This window comes from Ceratina calcarata, unplaced genomic scaffold (genome assembly GCF_001652005.2).
Source record: "Ceratina calcarata isolate Rehan_Ccalc_2016 unplaced genomic scaffold, ASM165200v1 scaffold449.2, whole genome shotgun sequence".
In the NCBI taxonomy this organism is placed as follows: domain Eukaryota; kingdom Metazoa; phylum Arthropoda; class Insecta; order Hymenoptera; family Apidae; genus Ceratina; species Ceratina calcarata.
This window is the reverse complement of record NW_017168819.1, coordinates 145,100-165,865: the sequence shown is the minus strand read 5'-3', so window position 1 is coordinate 165,865 and position 20,766 is coordinate 145,100. Positions and strand designations below refer to the sequence as shown.

The window sequence follows — 20,766 nt, the reverse complement described above, 5'->3', positions numbered from 1 at the left end:
TGAGCAAGTAGAACAGGAATTTCACTGGTCAGACCGGGTCGAACGAGTGTTATCGATGAAAGTGAAAACATCAGTTTCTCTCTCAATGAGACCGACAATCTTTTTCGATCGGGCAGTTTTAATACGACGAGCAAATAGTATATAAAAATGTGATATCCGAATCGTAAATTAAAGAACGCGAGTTAATATTTATAGGACGATGTATATGCAACGCTTACTCATGAAACCATGTCGGAAGACTGATTATCCAGCTGCATACCGCGTTTCCACAGAGTTTTAGCTATCAGTACAGAATATAGGGGAACGGCTGTTGTTGCGACGAAGAAATTAATTTGTTATTCAAATAACGGTTCTTGCTGAAACACGTCCACGTATCGAAGACATCGTGCAGCTGGGAGTTCGGTGGATAATAAAAGAGGCAACGAGGCTCGATTAGGTTAATGGATCGAACCATCCATTTCTATGTTAATCCTATCCGCATCGATCGAGAAATCTACGAAATACTGGAGAACGGGACACTTCGAGCGTCCGGTAACCCGCAAGGACCTCAAACCCGGTAAGGAAAGTGGAAGCCTGTCCGAGGCGAGCGCTCAACGATAAAGTTCTGTCGCGTAAAACGAATGGAACGGGGGCAAGGCGTTAGGGAAAAGTAAATGCGCACCGTTTGCGAGGATGAGTGATGGGAATAATCCGGATGGCCGGCTCAGGGGAATGATTTATGCGTGGACGTCGGACACGACGCGTTCCCATTCGTTAGTCCGTTTCTCAAACTGTCCCGTGAAACGTCGTGATTCTACTATATAGAACCGTGCTGAAACTGGACACTCCATTAGAATGCTTTGCTCATTTGCTGCGATAATTATCTGTTCCACAGTTTTTGAGCGTTGTTTTTAAATGAACCAATTCTTCCACGTCGGCGACAGGTTGGCGTTTCGTATGTGCGCGACACGTATGTACGGATACGGTAAAATTATTCGAGCGAATAATTTTGAAAGTTGAACGAAATTGAAATCCGACGGGAACATTCGTAACGCGCAGGGAATCGGTGAAAAGGGAGAATCACAGAGGCACGGTGGAACGAGCCCGGCAAACAAGGGAAAACAACGCGAAACAGAAGAGGAGAAAGAAACGAGGCAGAGGGAAACAAAAATAGCGAGCGGAAAAAGGGCGTAAAAAGAATCTGGTCCCCGGGGAAGGGAGAAAAGCAACGTCGAAGCAACGCAGTTTTGTTATTCTCGCGGTCCCCAGCGGGACACCTTTCATTTCAAAGGAGTGTCGCTTCATATCACGGCGTCGAATGGAAGAACAACGATTGATAAGTAGAGGGTTGAATCGCGGCTACGTTTGAAGCACGCGTCGCGACGCCAGACAGCAGGCAGGATCGAATTCACCGTCCTACTCGGTATTCATAGGAAAACATTTTACGCGCGTGGGCTGCGGGTGACTGACGCCCCATGATCGCGCGCCTACTTCGGTCTAACTCGTGCGATCGGAACAACTTTCGGACGAGGCGATGATAGGAAATCTTCGAACCCGTTTCCAGAAAGCACTGGAATCGGAGAAAGTTTGCATTCTTCAACCATACCCTGTATAACGGTGCGAAATGTTCCGAAGTTGCTTTGACCTCGCTTTGCTTACACAGCGAATAAAAATCAGTGGCAATCAGGTAGACAGAGGATATGAACACTGTAACTATCAAAAGGGGAAAGTGACTGGTTCTTAATGAAAAAATGTATAAGTGTTTAACGGAGGAGACAATTCCTAAAAAAATCTCGTTGCACGCAACAATTTCCGGTTGGAGTTCACATGAGCGCAAAGTACTATTGTCGAGGAAAATCTCTAGCTCGAGAAGAACACGGTTCGCGGACAAGTCGGTACAAGGTAAGAGCAAGCCCTAGGTCCGCGTTGCGGGGGTGGAAAACACAATTACCGGGTCGGCTCCGTGCACCAGCCGTTGCCCATTCATTCGCCGTGTAAAAGCTGTCGATTGAAGCGAGTCTTTGAGCTCCCTATTCCAAACCACTCCTTTCTTCGATGCCGAAGGACACGCCGGTAAATGGTCCGTCCGAAGTCAGCTCTTCCCGTTCTTATTATCAGGGCGCGGCGTGCCGCCTCGGCGAACGAGGACAGTGGAATTTCAACGTTCAAATGTTCGCGAATTTCCGCGCACCGAGTCATCGGGACAATGCAGCGAGAGGGAGAGGGGAAAGGTCTCCGGCAATTTCGTCAGACTTGCCACGGCCACGTTTCTCATTTAGTAGACTCTTTCATGGGTGTCGAGAGAAAAAGAATCAGCGAGCCATTCAGTTGAGATACTCGTCCCCAGGACCCCTCATTAATCCTTTACACAACAATGTTTTAAATTGCAGAATCAAAATGTTGAATGTCTCACTCATTATCAAACTATTTTTTAACAAGTATAATATTTTTTGTACGAGATTTGATGTATTACCTCGATGGTAAAATCTTACTGTTCTGTATTTTTTTTATCCGTACTGAGAAGTTACGTTTCCATTTGGTAGTAATTATTATACTATAGCAGGTAGGTTTTTCATAAAGACCGTAACGTCTGACGGTGCGTTTAATAATGGTGGAAGTTCGCAACACGATGTAATGTAAGACACGCCCCATTATTACGCGACGTTGTATATGTATGTATAAGGGAACGCCGAGAGAAATCCTCGACGAAGCTATTAACATACGCATTTCATCGATTCAGGAACGAGTTTCTAAACGGTGAAAGGAAAGCAAAACCAAGTGGTTTGTTGCATCGAACTCATTCGATTCGATTCGACCTGCGCCTCTAATTTTCGTAATTTTTCGTTCCCCACATGGGTTGATTGATTCCCAAAAGCCAAAGAGTTTAAAGGGGCGCAAGAATTTCGGTTGAAAGGAAGCCAAATTAAAGAGCTCCGGTCTTAGACTGTGTGGCTTAGATCCCTGAATCGAATGTTTACCAATCTTTATCCGAATAAATGGTGTTTATCTTTTAACGCGCTCCTACGGTAACTCAAGGCCTAGAGATGAATAGGGTGAATCGAGACTGCCCTCGTAAAAGGAAGAAAAAGGACGGAAATTAAACGCGAAACACCGCGTGCGATGGTAAATGGTCGTACCTCCCGCTTCTCTCTTCTGTGCCGGTGCACCACGGTCGAGAATTGGAATTGCAAACCGGACGATTTCAGTTTGCTCAAGTCATATCGTATTAAACTCGTAAAAAAAGAGACTACAATTTCCTCCTACGAAGTTAGACTAACTATCGACCCCCAACAGTTTCCAGTTTTATCTGGTTCGTTACGGGAATAAGATCAACGTCAATGAACCGATATAGGTTGCAATGAAAAATTTCATGTGAACAAAAATTAAAATGAAAGCTCACATTCGTAGAAGATGCTTATTACAAACTATAATTCGTGCATGCCAATCACGTCTCACGATTCTTTGATATCCAATAGCTATCCTCCGACAGGGAACTTCCAGTCCCATAATCTTTAAGGCAAAATGGATTGTTTCATGTATTTCTATCCGCATAGAAAAGTGAAACGAGAGGCGATGTTGCCCGTGGAATAGCACGACCGAAATTGCGCCGTGTAGCAACTTTTTGCGGTTCCGGGTGAAAGGTGAAGAGGTGGGCCGTGATTCTCCTCCCCGTGTCTCCAACCCTACTTGCCCTCTCTCGGTTTTCTACGATCCATTCCGGTGTTACGGCCGTTCGAACTTTTCTACGCCGCGGTAAAAGCATACGCGACGACCCTCGAATTCGCACCAACTTCACCGTACCGCAACTCCAACTGTTTCTACTTGTGTCCGGCCCGGATTACTCGACGACCCGTACCACGTATTCTCCTTCGGTTTTATTTCCCCTGCGATGCGACACCCTGCTCCTTTCATTATCCGTTTCCCTTTATATATACCTACGGTTGTTTCGTCGCATCGTTTCCACGCCCTTTTCTCAACCTTTAATTAACACCTAGAATTCCTGCCGCCCGCTCATAAGTCTTAAGACATATAAAACGTGCAACGAAGTCAGACGCTTGCGAAGAGTACGAATTAACAAATGAGAATTTCTGATATTTTAATAAATAATTATATGATTTATTACATGGTTGCAGGTATATGATTTTACTGGAATCTTTCAATTAAATGCGTGAGTCCAACGGGTGAAAATATCCTGTTGCGTGCGAACGACGATTAAATAAGACATTAGTCTATTCTTTTCTCCTACCCCGAACGCAATTAAAACCCACTCTAATTACCTCTGAACAACCGGGCGATATCAGTAAAAATACAGTCGCTTAAATCGTTAATACACAGCTGGCTCGGTGCATATTAGTTCCAGCTTCTATCAGTCGCTTAGCATCGCAATCGTTAATGTTCCTCGAGACCGTTTCCATGACGTTTCGATGGTCGGCTTTTAATCAAGACCAAGAAATTCAGAATGGAGGAGGAGGAGGAGTAGGAGAGGGGAAATAGATAATATCGCGGCAGCGCGGCAAGTAATTTTAATTTCGCGCCGCGGACAATTTCAATTTCACCCTTTCCCCTCCGGTGCTTTCGTTAAATATGTACCCAGCGACCTCTCCGATTCTCATCCCCGTTCTCCGTCCCCATGGTGGTCGTACCATGCACCGGTCTCTCTTTCTGTACTTGTTACAGCCAGAGGGACGCACCGCATGTAATTCCAGATTGTTTGTCCAACTACTAACTAGTTTCCGGAGGCAGGTGCAGTTGGCGGGAAGTGTCGTTGTGATTGTCAAAGCGAATTAGCGTACTACCATCTCTGGTAACGTTCGAATTCCAACCTGTTTCCTAATAATCAACCACTTAATTCTACTCTCCTCTGGGGCGCTGATCATTAACTACAAAATGATTAACAAGGAACGGGAAAATGTTTCCAGTTTCACCTGGCCATCTAAAAAATCGGATATATTAATTTATATCTGATTAACTCAACTTTTTCAAAGCTTGCAACGCGCAACATTAAATCCGCGATTCGGATTAATCGAAGCAACGAATAAATATCGATTCGTGCAACCTCTCTGAGCCCCGGGTAAAAAAACTCGGGTTTAGTACAGAAACAGGCTGGACGAAGCAAAATTTGTGAGGTTCCTTTGCAAAAGCGAGTCGTGAAAATCTGTGCGAATACGTGTAGCCGGTCAGGCGAGACGTTAAGCCGACCGAAAAGGTTAACCGGGCAAATTGGTTAAGCCAGTGAAATGGTTAATTGACCGCGTCGATATACCCGGTTGAAACATTAGCGGATTTAGTCGACCGGTTAAGCGGTTTAAACAGTCAGCAGGGACGAAAATGATGTTGATTTCGGTTGCCGTTATGGAATTAGTTTTTAGACGTCGTGCGCTCGTTGCACTTTTTACCCTCGTTCCGTACTAATAATAGCCCTTTATTAGATATGTACGTGATAATAACCGGCAAAGTTCCATAGAAACATTTGTCTTGTGAATTCTCGAACTGAACTGAGAAATTCTGATTCAAATTCGATTACAAAATATTAAAAATGGCAATGAGAATTTCGTTCTTTGCGAGTTCAGAGCTATATCAATTCTCCACATACATTTTATCCAATCGTTGAACAACAAAGAGCGTAATTTCTCGTTTATAAGCGGCGACCAGATTTAGACGTTAACAAATGAATTCAACAACGACGAACGCTATTCGTCCCTGCAGTTAACGTCGATGACCGACTCCAAGCTCACCTCTTTCATCTCATAGGTGAGAGAGCCAGGTTACCGCGAGGCTCGCCTGGGAAAAAGTGGAACCCTCTTCTGTCGGTGAGCTTAGAGCGAAACTCGGCTGCTTTTAATTCTCCGCTTTGACGCTCGGAGGCTCGTTTCGCGCGTACGTGTTAACAACCCTCGCGCTGCCATCGAGGTACAATGTAAACAGCGAGGAAAGTGTTGCTGGAAACGGTCCTGTCGCGCGATAGGCCAAACTATCAAGTAGCAACGACGTTTGTAATATCAATTTACAAAATACTATCTAGATACGAACTTGTTTAATCCTTACAAAATTATAACACGCTTTTTAGTTTTGATGTTCTATGATAAGAATTCTCAGGGGTACAATTTGAATGAAATTTTTACTGCAGAAATCGTTGCATAAGATGAAACAATTCTGATACTCTATTTCTTTAACTTAAGGAACCATTTCACTTTAAGGATATATTGGCTATACAGTTAATCCTAAAAGTTTATGCACTTTAGAAACGCATTTTTTAAAAAGAAATCAGAAATTAAAAATGTATAACCAATACATCTTTAATGGTTCTGCGTCATGCCAAACACAAAGATTATCGCGTGTAATGGATACGCGTGGACGAAGAACTCGCTTCAGCTGTTAAAACAATCTCTGAAACGCGGGCCGACAGAGGGGTTTCGAATGCCAAACTTGCAGGCTTCCGAAAGCGACAGGGTCGTTCGGGCTGCGTTGGAACGCGACCACGAACGCGCGTACCAGAGGTTCATATCGGCGTGTCCGCTGGACAATTGAATGCCGATTTCCCAGCGGGCCAATCACCGATTCCATCGAATCGTAATATCGTACGGAGTGTATACACGATGTATATCCTGTATATCAGCGACTGCACTATATCGAAGGGGTTGGGGGCAGAAACGGTGCCCGGCTATGAGTAGATTTCAATCTGCGAGCGCTCGCGTGGCCCGTGACCTGGCTCGACCCGTCCTAACCTTCGACCAGGCTGCGTATTTTAAGCGTATTATGCGGCCGCACCCCCATGCAACCCCCGAGTTCGCGATCCCTTTATAACGGTGCTTACTCGCACGTTCGACACGCTTTCACCGATCAATTCCAAACCAGGCCGATCTCTTTTTCCAGCCGCGCTCTGTCGAGCGTGGAAACACACATTCGACTGGTTTTCAATAAAGTGCGTTTCACTGTTTCAAGTTCACTCCACGGTGCAAGATTTGACCCTAATCCATTGACACAGTTTATTCCAGATCCTTTTATGTTAGCATCGATTTGACATGCGAGCAATTCGGTTGAATATGAAGTGTGCAAGATAATGCGCATAAATCAGAAGAGCAACGCGATAATTTTATACTGTGGGAGGTAACAAGCAGTTCGGCATTTTTCGTAGTTTGCGTTAAGTGGAAAAAGAAATAAGGAAATAAAAGAAGGAAACGGAAGGGGGAATCACGTAGCAAAGCACCGCGACTGCCACGGTTTTCAACATTTTTAACCCCGCGAGACCAGGCACTATTTAAATATCGTCTCTCCCTCCGGCTGTAGCCACGCCGCGCGCCGCAGTGAACAAAAATTTATCACGACCGGCTGTCGGCCGATTTAAGCGCTCCGCGGAGATACATAGTCCGGCTCAAAGCGTTGAACAAACGCAGACACTAATACAGACACGGTTCAAAGGGGCTGAATTTTAACATAAATACTAAATATTTTTCGCTATTCCCCGAAAAAATATCCCGACCCTTGAACAAACTTCGCGATCAACTCCGACACGTTTCCAGCGAGGAAACTCTTTTTTCTTCTTCGTTCTCTGTTGCCTTAGCTTCCAAAAGAAATAACAAAATTATATTAGTTGAAAAAATTATTTTATCTATTAACAATTTCAGTCGAACAAATACAGAACAAAGTAAATTCACTATGTCTAACTATATTTATTAAACAAGACGAGCTTTTATCAGGAATAGAACGAATGACCAGTCGCATATATGTACGGATTGGTCCCATTTGTAAGAAGTGACGTAGCTGTGGCTAGAGGAAAGTCTCTGATTCGGTTCCAACTATAGGATTGGTGGCTAGCTACTCAGTCGAACGTGCCGCTGTTAACAGTTTCCGGGAAGTTAACAAGGTTTCGAGTCTGCGGCGGAGTGCAGCCGGACAATAGAACGACATTAGAGTGCCGGACACCTAAACCTACCACCATTTCCGGGACACGCTCAATATGTTTCTGTTGTTCCCTACCCTCCATACTTTCTCTTATTTTTGTACTACGCGATCTTATCCATCGATGTTAATGACTGAACCAATAATCAATTTTCTAATCCAAGGTTTTAGAATTTCTTTCCCTACTCCAGACCCTGTTCTTTAGCACCGGCACGTTCTCGGCCAATTAATCTCGAATGAAACAACACTCGGCCTGATCGATAATTTCGCACACGTATCACGCGCACGAGCCGCTATCCTGTCCTTCCATTCTCCGGCAATCTATAGACCCTAGATTCGAATTTCGTTGCCCCTCGACCGCGTCTTCACGCGCGCGGTTCCACGCTCCGTCGCCAAACCGCATCATCTTCTTCCTTCTGCTCCTAATTGTCAAGATCCGCGCGTGACCCGACTACGCTACCTATTCCCTTGGCCAGCCGGCATTCTTGCCGACCACGTACACCAAAACACATTGGGTCACGTCACACGGAACGTAAGGAAGCTTCGATGAAGGAACAACTCCCGCCTGATGAGAGTCTTTACAAGCCACCCAATAGTCTGACGATGTATCAACATTCTCACTAGAGAATTTCATTAAATTCGCTTTTGGACAACGTAAACCGGTGATACAAATTAATCAGATATTTTATGAATTCATTGAAGAATCAAATGTATAGAAAATAAAAACACTGTGTGCGATGTATTTATTGTTAATAATGCACACGGCAATTGAACAGCAAAATACATAAATGAAAATCTGGTAGAATTGAAAGGGCAATACAGAGAACAGAATTATTGTCGCACAAGCCTGATTTACTAACCAACTAACCAAGAATAGAGATTTTTGGGTCGTGTTTCACTGTCGAGATGACTAAAGCTTCAGGAATTCCCCGGGACGCGTAAGAAAACAAGCTCCAAACCGAGGAAAGACGAAGATGAGAGCAAGAAGGAGGAACACCGGGACAAGTGGCGCGGCACCAAAATTTGCAGGTAACGTTCGCGTCACGATTCTCCCTACCTCTGTGTCAGAGCGGCGGGCTTTATACCAGCGCGTATAAACTCGGCAAAGTGGTTTCGCAGTTTCATTAACGCGGCAACTTAAGCGAGCGTGCACCGACTTACCGCTAATTCAAATTAAGTCGAGCAAAGCCACTGGCCGATACGGGTCGTTTAATTAGCCGTGTGCGAGCGACGAACTAAGTTATTGCTAGCGAGATCCAGTCCCTAGGAAACTTACGTATGCATAACGCAAAGATTCTAATGAACGCGGTATGAAAGTCTGATAATACGATAACATTTTAAAGAATGTGCACCGAGTATAAGAATTTCTTTTTACGTTTTCATCTACAAATCGTTGGCTAATTAATAAGAAGCCGCGGATTGTCTGACTGCGGACTGTCTACTGCGCCTGAAGGATTATTGAATTTAAGTAACTGCGGCGTGATTGCAGGACACAATGGGTCTGTCTCTCTGTCTCTCTCTTTCCCTCTCGCCTACCTTCGGTTCGAGCAGGACGATTGTGCAAACGTAGCTCCGCGAGGAAATTTCATTAAAAAGCTGGGTGTACGTTCGCATTCTCCCTCTCCCCAGCTAGAGCAGCTTTTAAAAAGGCTTTTAATAGCCTCGTCCGCTCAAAATAATTCCCAAGTTCCTCCGTCTACTCCCACCCTCTTTTACTCTGGCAACTTTTTTATCAGGATTTACGATCGAACTGATTAAGTATTTTTCATCGAATGCCAGAGCTGGATGAAGGGTTTCGTTAACGAGGAAATTCGCGAGATGAAAAGCGAGACTCCAAGCTCTTCCTCGGTCGTTGTCCGTCACAAACTTGTGAATTTCTATCTCCATTTCTTCATTCAAATGATCAGTCAAAGAATATTGTTTTATTCCACGGAGCCTCGATTTGCGAAACACGCAAATTAATTAAATAAACTCACTTAGACTAGCTGCTAAATACGATCTTAAGTTATTAAACGACCATTTTATTTCATTTTTGCAATGTTCATGCATTTCCTTGATGTTACAATTCAATATCTAAAGCTAAAAATATGCTAAAGAAGCTGAAATCTACCATCGAGAAAACTGCTATTATACTTTTTCCTATCATTATTGCTTCTCTTAAAAAAACTAATACTTAAAGATTTACAAAGGAGTTGGGATCCTACAATTAATTACGATCAGAGCCAACAAGTGTAGACGAAAAGGGAGGAGAACCGATAATGTTGCGAGCAAACACGTCGCGATTCTCTTGGATCAGGAACTGGGTCAATGGAGAGGGGAATCCCGATTAATTAATATCCGCGCAATCAAGGTATTGCCGCTTGACTCGCTAGGTGACGCGAGAACGATCCCTTCGAGGGATTCCGGCGAAAACTGTGGTGCCAACCGCAATTTATGCGGCAGGAAACGCTTTCGCACTTGCACCGCAAGACACCCTTTGCTCGAAGTAGCTGGAGCGATCCTGGGGCACGAGACATCATCCGGTTTCGTCTTTGGGAAATTGAGAGGTTTCGCTAATTTATCATTTATTAGAACAAACTGATTGGACAAGACAAGTTCAATGGATGAAAAAAATCGTTTCATCATCAAGTTATAAATATAAATTATGCAAAGCAATCCTAGCACTTATATAATTAAATATTAATGTATTCAATTGATACAAATGAAATATATATATCTTTTGAAACAATTTGCTGCTTAAGACTACATGAAACCTTGCAATCCTCACATGAATAATAATCTCCCAGCTGTCTATCCCTCTAATAAAGATTCTCCAATATTTGCCTCATTCTGAGGAATCGTTGAATAAAGCATTGAAAATACTGTGAATAGAGCATTGATCGATTCCTGAGATTGAGGCTCCTATTTCAATCCGGATAGACAAGCAACACAGATGTATTGGTCGTTCCCTAGACGAATCCCTTAATATTCGCAGAATTCGTATATATTTCACAAAACAACCTAGTTTCGAATTCCCGATATTCATCTAGCCATCTATCCAAGCTAATACGTAGACGTAGCATTTTTGCAGTCTCGAGGAAATAAGACGCCGAGGCGGAGGACTGAAAGGCTCGATAAACTTTGGAAGATCGAATTTGGTCTGCGAAGAGCACTCGATGGAGTTCCGCCGCAGAAAGAAACACAAAAGAACGGGGAATAAGCAAGCGGCTAGCTCGAAAACCGACTTTGTTCTCTACGAAAGATCCTTCTCCTCTGGTGACGACTGACTCGCCAACTTTCCAATAAATTTCGCAAAGAGAAACGTTTCGGTTATTAGGCTCGAGGCCCCTCGACGTTTGCCCTCGCTTAACTTCTTATCAGGTCATCGCGCAATTGATATGAAAATAAAATTTTTCAACCAAGCTAAAAATTGCAGCAATTCATATTGAATGGAACGAATACTTCAAACGAATTTTTTTATCAAGCCAATTTAAAAAAAAAACAGTTCGTATGACTTTTCTCTGCACATATCGGTCATTCATCAAATTCATCGAACATCCATTGTTTTCTACAGCAAATTACTAATAACACGGATAAAAAAACGGATCGTCTGCAATTTCGGCGACGAAATCGCAGCGTTTGTCAAGCGAGTTGCCGCTCGTTACTCTCGTGAAACGTTAATTTGTAGCAGCGGCGCACGTGGTAAATATCCTTCACGAGGCCACATTTTCGTTGTTTTATTCGATTATCAGTCGGCGATCGAAATGGTCCGACTCGGTTCAGTGTATATTTTCATCCGGTAATTTACGAAAAGCAGTTGTCGCGACGGCACGTCGCGCCGCGTAACGTTTCGCAATTCATAACTTTCGCAGTAAGCCGCGCGCCGCGGCGAGAATTGACGACCGACCGGCTGCGCGACGAGTGTCACTGAACGTTTTTACCCGCAAAATGATGCACGACCGGCGAAATTGCAGCGAAACGCGTTCGCCCTTGCCACTCCCTTTGCCAACCTTTCTTTATAAATAGACTATGGATTTTTATGCAAAATAAACCGTTTATCAAAAATTTCAAAATTCTGGTTTAAATATAAATTTCTCCCATGATCTAAAATATCCATGCTGCTTTTGACATTTCATATATTTTTATAAACGCATTATTTATATCTCTTACGTATTCAATTGTTTCTATGAATGAATAAAATCCACAGTCTGTTTATAAATACAGCGATACATTCAATTTTGAATCACTTTATAAAGTGCTTGCTAAATCATGAATTATAAATTCACAATTATTTCTATAGAGCGTGAATAAATGTTTCACTTCTATGTCTATTTGCTTTCGAATTCTTAATGAAGCTGTGAAAATCGAGAACGGGTAAGAGGAGTTGCGGGTTCTCGTGACGCAAGGTTTGTATCGATTATCGGACCGACACGCGAAATTACGTTTCATCGATGTAAACTTTACATCCCGATAGCAATAACAGATTGCCAACGGACTGCGTAGCGTCACCTGACTGCGCATCGGTCACAGGTAACGATCGCGTGAACAGCGGTTATCCCCGGGCTACGTTAAATTTTACAGTCCAACGCCAATAAATCTGAACGGTCCAAGCATGTCGCACGACGACTGGTCGCACGGTACATATTACCGATTTCCGCAAACTGGTACCTAGCCCGGTTAGGAGCTCTCACCGCGAGCGCAAATGTGTCAGGAATCAGAGATGAGCGATACGAAACCGATGAAGGAACAGTGTCAATCCTTGCAAACGAATTTAAAGGTAAGAAGTACGATTGTTGCTTACAAAACCTGATTGCTCTTTCTATTAGGATCTTAATATAAAAGAATCATGCTGTATAATCTTTGGTAATGCGCGATGCATACAATTCTCCCAATTTTACACTGCAGTCATCATTTTTAACAAAGAGTTGCATATGTTTGATGGGGTGCAATCTAAATTGCTATCGCGCGCAATTATCCTGCTAATTGCAGACGTAAAGAAACTGATCGATCAAACTGTAAAAAATTGTGTGAGCATAAAGGAACGGTGCAATGGCTGAACCAAACGTAATATCGGTCCAAGCTCAAAGGAGGAAGCAAAACGAGAGCAAGTCCTTTGGGGGACCGTTATTAAATAACAATCGAGACGCAGACGTCACGCACGCGGGCACAAGAATAGCCGTTAACGATATACCTGTCGTTAGCGTAACGGGCATTATCGTGCCCGTTGCTCGGTGCAAACCGTGCCGGTCTCCGTGTAACGATATTAGAGGATAATGGAACCCTCCTCTGTAACGGCGACACGGACAACGTCTACACGGCCTGATAATAGTCCCAAGCGTCGGACTAGCACGCGTGCATCGCTATCGTGCACGCGCGAACGCGTTGCGTCGCGTCGCGAGTCGCCGAGACGGTAATGAGACCACACACCTAGAGGCCTTCCACCTACGTACAATGCAATTCCGCTTGTTACCGATAACGCCCTTGCGATTTCAGGACGTTCGTTATCTATGCCATTTTTCACTCTCTTCTCTCGGTCGCATCCTTTACAAAAAGGAATTCTTAAGCCGGTCAACCGACGATTTTTAATATTTTCTTCAAATTGTGACAGGTATTTAAGCAAGAACTTAGAAGAGTTCAGAAAGTTTCTAGTGTCTCAAAAACGCGGGATGCATCCCGCACAATTTAATCACTCGGATAGAGGATGGACAATAGTTTTGTCCGAGCTGCAAGGAAGACAAAAGGAAGGACATGCGATCGAATGACACGCGGCTGGCTCATTAATCAGGCCGGCAGGCATATAGAGCGCAATTATCCGACGGTAATTAACTTCGCAAACTGCAGCCCCCGCGAACTCTGGGCACAAGGCGAATGCGCAAAGGATGGAACGGAACGGTACGGAACGGCGTGGGACGGGACGAGACGGAATGGGGATGATGCTTGATATAGGGGCGAGTGGGCGGCACGACGATGGCGGCACTAGATGGAAGGTTCTTCGTGGGTTCCAGCCTGATGGAGCTGTTCTGGAATTATACACGGGGTTAGCCCAGCGGCAGCCCAGCTTTTGCCCCGGAAACTAATTTAACTCTCGCATCCTCCCGACCCAGTGCACAGTCGAACCTCCGACATCGACCCTCGCACCCCGATCTCGCCTCCTCCCCCCCGATCCGACTTAATGTGTCTACAGAGAGATGGTTCGCTTCTACGAATCGAGGACGATTGGCAACGATCTCGAGAAAAAACTAAGTTACGCCGTGTACAACGCGTGGTGAAGGTTCGTTTGATTTGCTACTCGAACGAGGGAAGAGTGTGTCATAGAACGTCGTGCTCGATACGGATGCAACTCGATCGCGAGAGCGGTTCACGTTCGAGTGCTACTCGGTGGCATTAATTAGAGGGATCGGACGAAATTCGATATAGCATCAACTTCGCAGTTTCTTTCTCGACAAATTCGTCGATCCATATCACACAGAAGAGTTTTTACATTTTTTTAAAAAGTACAATTACTTTATTATTTCGAGATATAAAAGATACTTCAATGTATTCACATAATTCTTCACTTTTATCAACAAGAATTCGCGTAAGTATTCGCAAATCAAGGCCAGGCTTTTATACATGCCTATAACGTAAGGTGTACGGAATGGATAATGGAGATTCGGCTGATAAATACTTGCTCAACTAGTGGAATTCGCGAAAGGGGCAACTCGACGAATTCGAGGATAATGGAACGAGCAGGTTGGAGAGCAAGCAGCATGGGCAAGAGACTCGGCCTGATTCATCAATATTCGTATAATTAACAGGTGATCTTAATTGAGTGAGAGATCTTTATTTTTAGCACTTCTTTTAAATGGAACCCGTCTAAAACTTGACGCTCCGGTTTACGGGAAGCTTCTGTCTGTTCGCCCTTAGTCGGTTGCTAATTCAATTAGCCAATTTTCATTGTACCGTTCACGCGACTCGACTGTTTTAATTCGCAGACGATAACCGATATCCTTTCCCTCCGACGCTCCTTTTTTACATGTTCTCCCGACTATCGTGTTTGCCCTCGGTCAACGATCAGCCTCTTCATATATCTACTCTCGTCCGACGACCCCTCGCTTTTCTTCCACCGACGGAACGTTATCTGCTCCCCGGTAAAACGCGGACGCAATAATTCGTTCGGTTCCCTGCACGAATATTCAGTAAGCAAACGAAGGGAATGTAACTATCCGCGAGTAAATTCTAATAAAATCCTGCACCGTTATCGTACGAGGAAAACGGATTGCAGAGAGGCTGCACGTATAAAATCATACATAATATTTTCACTGCCGCTACGGTAATAACAATTACATTTCCGTCAGACCGTTACGCGTGTCACGATAAATTGTAAATAAGCTTCTCCGGGGATGAAAGCTCCGCCGCGTCTGGATAAACTCTTGAAAAGATATTCCGGTCGAACGTGACGCGTTTTCTCGAACGACTGATGGAATCACCTCCTCCTACGCCGCCCCGCGCGCGTGTCTCCGGCCCAGGTCTCACCCCGAGATTTACTGTAAATTTTAACGCGTCCGTGCGAGAGCGTAGACGCGCCTCGAATGCATCCAGCCCCCGTACAAAAGGGACGCCATTAACGTCTACCATTCTTTCCACTTACCCCCGGCGCGACGCTCGAACCTCACCCCTTTCGGGAAAAGTCGATTCGAACCGGAACTTCGTCCATGGTAAAGGAACGATATCAAAGTTTGCTTTCCCCCCATCGAACCGAAAAAATCCCAGCGTTGAATTTTATTATCCAAGTTAATTTTTATTACCTTTACGCGAAGTTTTTATTACACGAATACTGTCTATTTAGAATATTGAAATGCTTGCACATACCATCATATGTATATTTTTAGAGCGAATTTGCTTAACTTACATTTGGGGACGATTCTAGGACCGAATAAACACGAGGAATCGGAGCCAGGAGGGGTGAAAAACGTTGAATATTTGGCGAACAAACTCCGGATGAATTTAGCGACATTCTTCCGCATGCTGTTTGCTAGCCGCGTCCCTCCGACAATTTCCCAGATCTCCGTCAACCATACTAGAGGCTAGTGATACAGGATAAACACGACAATGCTCGTGGACACATCCAACTGACTCGTTATTCGTTTGAGAAATATCAGTACTTTTGCTGATTTTGCTTGCTCAATAATTTACTCTCACGTTGGATTGTGTTTCCACGATTTCCAGTACCTTTCATTTCTCCACCATCCACTTTTAGCGTGTACAAATTTATTTACTCGACAATGGAATATTTTCCGATCGTATATAACTTTACTAGTACTGAATTTCATGGTAGCTCAACAATTGAATTAAATTGACTACATGAAATAAACGTAATAGTGTGCGAATATTTTTCAACCCTACGTCTTTTATCCTTGGGAAACGTACGATTCCCTTTTCTCAGTCGATGAAAAAAAATGAAGACTGGCGCTGGGAATAAAACGATGAAAATTCGTGATGGAAAGGGTGAACGAAGAAGATTGTGTAACGCGGATGAGGGAGTGACGGACCTCGTTGAGGATCACCCATTGATAGTAAAAAAGTGAGAAGGCGCGAAATAACGAGGAAAACGTCGGTGGGAAAGCTACGTCATGTTTTTATACACAGCGAGTTTTATGAACGATTTATAAAAATCACGCGACAAAAAATGTGGGAACATGAGTTTTCTCTAGACGAATGAGGGAAAAACGAAGGCATCCCGATGAGGAAAATTGAGAGAGGGTCAAAGGAGCGCTAGGAGCGTGGGTGCTACGAGGGTAGTCGAGCAAAGGGATCCAAGGGTGGAGGCTCTACAGAATTAAGAGGCCATTAGCCTTTCATTAACTCGACGTCGATACTCTTTCGTAACTCGTTCTTTGTTACGGTGTCCCTTGAAGGAGCAGGCATCGCGATGAAAACTGGTCTCATTCAGCCACGGGGAGCCACTTACCCGTTATATCCACACGTTCCACCTCTCTATTGTCTTGCAGCCCGAGGGATGAAACTCGCGTCACGTTCCTCCGGAAGCGGTTCGAAATACGAGAGACAGGAAACAGTTCGAACGTCTTTGAAGCTACAAGTCAAACGAATTCCCTGCGCGAACAATCAAGTTTGACAGCGGAACTTGATCAAAAGTTATTAGCCTAATTAATTTTTGGTACTATTATTTGAATATTAGTTTATAACTTTAGATCCATAAACAAGAGATTAATGAACAAAGCGATACAGAGGTGGTGAAGGCCAAGTGTACGCGCGAATCGCTCGAGAGAAGGCTTTCTCGCGGCTCGTTCCATTAGACTAGACGATAATTGACTGTCAAACCCGCGGCACGGCGTGCACGCACAGGTCGTTCGACTGTAATCCCAGAAACGGGTTAATTGCGTTATGGCTGTCATTATCTCGGTCGCTGAGCATGCAGTTCTCGAGTGGGCCGTGCCACCCGACGCGACACGACGCGACGCGGAGGCTTGTGCACGTAATCCCGGTGAAACGTTTACTTCTAAACGTGCGGGGCAACAGAAATTTCGTCCCGTTTATTCGATTTGCCGACTCGCGTGCGTCTTCTTCGATTTCCTGATTCTCTTTTCCTACCTAAGCTCTGCCGAAACAATTGTATTACTTTTTCTTCTCGAGAGCTTCCAAGGGATTAAAAATAACGATGTACAACCTGACTAATTAAATAAACGAATTCCGTGAAAGAATCTTTGACACGATTCGAAAGCGAACTAAAAGCCTTGACGTTAAGGCTGGTAAACAAAGGTTCTTTGTCGACATTAATTAACGCCCTCGCATTTTCCTATTAGCTTTGCCGGTTTTATACCGTTCCCGGAGTTTTGCAGACCATTTTCCTAGTTACCTCGCGGCAGGAATCGCAACGCGTAATACATAAAAATTGACTTACCCGGATCGGAAGAAGGATGAGACCGGGTGAGCCTGCAGAGTTGCAGCGGCAGATAACGCGTATCCGCACGCGGTGGAGATTTCGGAGGGGGTGGTGTCGCGCTGAGGAACCCTCGCTGGAGCTCCCATCCCACTTCCTGGATGATCGAGGCCTTTCTAAAGTACGGCGTCACTTCTCTCAGATATTTCACTGAAAAAGAACGATAAGATACTTTTATTACTCAATACATTTAATGTCAAGCGTTCGTTGTTCCACAATTTATTTTCACTACACGAATTATAACAATTTCTCCTGCATACATTATAAAAAATGAACGATCAGTAGAGATGACGAAGGAGCAAAAAAAAAGTTGCAGCTCCCACGGGAGACTCGAAAACAATCAGAAGCAATTGCACCTGCGATACGTCAAACTAGGGAAACAATGATTTTTATGTCGCGCAGTCACGAAATTTTGTCCGAGTCGGAACGACCAAAGCCAGTCACCGTAAATCGTACATTCGAACCTGGATCTTCCTCGAGTTTCGCAGTCGAAGCGTCTACGAGAATACGGTACCGCGGTCACGTACAGACTGTTTCAAAATCCAATTTGTCGTTGATGTTTCGACGGTCGCTGCGCCACCGACGCGATTACATATAGGATGAACTCGTTAAAGTTCGAAGGAACACACCGGCACGCGGCACCCTAGCCATCGGAGGGGAACAGGATGAAACGGCACCGGGAATAGTCTGCAACCCTGACGCGAAATACTGAAACATGTAGCACACGATCGCTGGATGGGAGCCTGGGGGGTGTAACAGACACCCCTCCACCCTCGGTAGCGAATTCGCAGAGATCCCGTAAAAACCGGTCGTAAAACCAGGATACGTTTCTCCTTTGGAGGAGGGCGGCTTAATATCGAATCGATCCGGCCTCCCTTATTTAAGTATCGCCTCGCTCGTGTTTTCGTGTTCTCGTTACCGAAATCAAGGATCGATGAACCTCGTACAGTTGAAGAATCGATCCCTGTTGCGCAATTGTACGTTCTGTTTATCGGCAGTCGCAAAAATATTGTAAACACATGAACGACAAACAAATCTGACTGCTGCAATACATCGCGTGTTTGCACAACGGACGCGTGCGTAGCGTAAAGTAAAAGTCAAATACGGAAATTCGATACAGAGTAAATTTATTAACAAATGAACATGCGAGTCAATATTTATTATAAGCCCGCGCAGATAATTGCGTTACGTGCATTGAATCTCCTCATATCCTTTATGCGTCGCGTCTTTCATTAAACTCCGGTAATTATGACCATTCTTTGCGAACGAGATCGACTCGTTCGGCGAACGCGAGCTATTTCGACGATGTACGTCGATTAAAAGACGGACACCATATAGGTAGTAATGCACGTACAGAGTAACCAATCTCGTTCGCAGAGGCAAACAGCCATCCATTCGTCCCACGACTCGTCACATTATTAATAATTAGACGCGAACCGACTGTTTGCTCCCCGATTTCCATCCAATTGGGATTACCGTTCTCGCGTCACCGTAGAATTTCATTGGCTAATATTGGCTGGGATGAATTTGATCATTGGACGTCAGTCTTCCTTACCGCGTAATGTAATATAGTTCTAAATCTACTAATTCGGTTACTATCTCGGTCTTTTTTAAATTCAGAGTGGAACTTGATGCTTTTCAAGAAAACACTGAAATAGAATATTAATGTTTTGCAACGCTCGGTTTTCTCGTATGAGAAAAAAACACTGGATTTTTTCCTTTTATTGGTGAGCTACGTTTTTATAGCGCATAGTTTCGATTTCCACGAAATTTTCGAGGGCGAGGCGAGGATGTCTAAAATTTCGCGTGGCCGCGGCAAAAGCTCCGAGCGGAAGCGGGCTGGGCAATTTTCCGGGCGCGTTCGACGCACGCGAGTCGAGCGCTATAATTTTGATCGCGGCCGCGTTCGAGGGCCGATCGGCGTCGTCGAATCCGAGACCCATTCTCCGAGGCCGGCAATTTCGCCCGATCGACGCCGGCCGATAACGAAATCCGCGACTCCCCCGGGGATAATTTCCGCGCGTGAAGTGAATTCCGCGAGCCACGCCAACAAAAGGGAACGATCTCCGCGTCGTCGATCGTTCGCGTCCAAATCGAGCCTCTTATTCGCGGAAATAATGCAATTTTTAACGCGCGAGGGCAATTGTAGTCGGATTTGTGCGATAAAAAATTAGAAATCTGATTACATCACGATGCTTGCAATGCGTGTCGCAGTAACAAATCAAATATATTCTTTGTAGTCATCAAAGGCGTGAATTAATTATAATCAAGGTACAATCGAGACCAGTATTTAAAAAAGGCAAAATTCAAGTAATTGTATAGTATTTTATCGGAAAGAAACTCTGATCACAAGTAGATATCAAGTATCGACGTCACATCAAAAAGAGTCATTAAAGAAATTAAGAGAATTTGGTCCGGAAAAAATACGGACACTCCTGTTTACATTTGGAGAACTTCTGTCTCCGATGACTCCGCAACCAAGCGAGAGAACACAGACGTCTAATAAAAACTGATGGAACAGAGAATTCAAATTAAATCCGGAATTTGGTGTCAATGTTTTAATGCACAGAGCAGAGAATTCGTAACTGAATCTCGTAACATAACCTTTGAGCTTCTACCTTGCCAATACCCTCAAGATACTTGGAATTCTTGTTAACCTATATATACTATGTTCGTTCGCACGCGCGAAACGGTGCAGCCAGATGAGGCTTTATCTTCGAAATTAGGGACACTCGCAATGTTGCAGCGGGGGATTCGGGAATATGCAACATCCCCGGGACACATAATCTACTTTAACAACTCTCCAGGAACAATTTCCAACAAGGTAGCATAGGTATTAGCTTCCCTCAGAGAATAGAATCAATTTCGCCTCGTTTGAATTAGGCTAAATAGTCGAATGTATAGCGAGTTTGTCGTGCACGAATAAAATTATTCAGCTTCAAGTTCATGGATGTTTATCACGGCCATTC

At 44.3% G+C, this 20,766-nt stretch overlaps 1 protein-coding gene across 2 annotated transcripts in view; it reads right to left on the bottom strand.

Annotated features, from left to right (window-relative positions):
* Nucleotides 1-20,766, bottom strand: part of Syn1 (Syntrophin-like 1) — a 215,633-nt gene that overhangs the window by 69,388 nt on the left and 125,479 nt on the right. For both annotated transcript variants that reach the window (XM_018028422.2, XM_026815431.1), the window contains exon 3: nucleotides 17,759-17,947. In XM_018028422.2, the coding sequence (XP_017883911.1) occupies nucleotides 17,759-17,947 (189 nt within the window). The remainder of the gene's footprint in view (nucleotides 1-17,758; nucleotides 17,948-20,766) is intronic.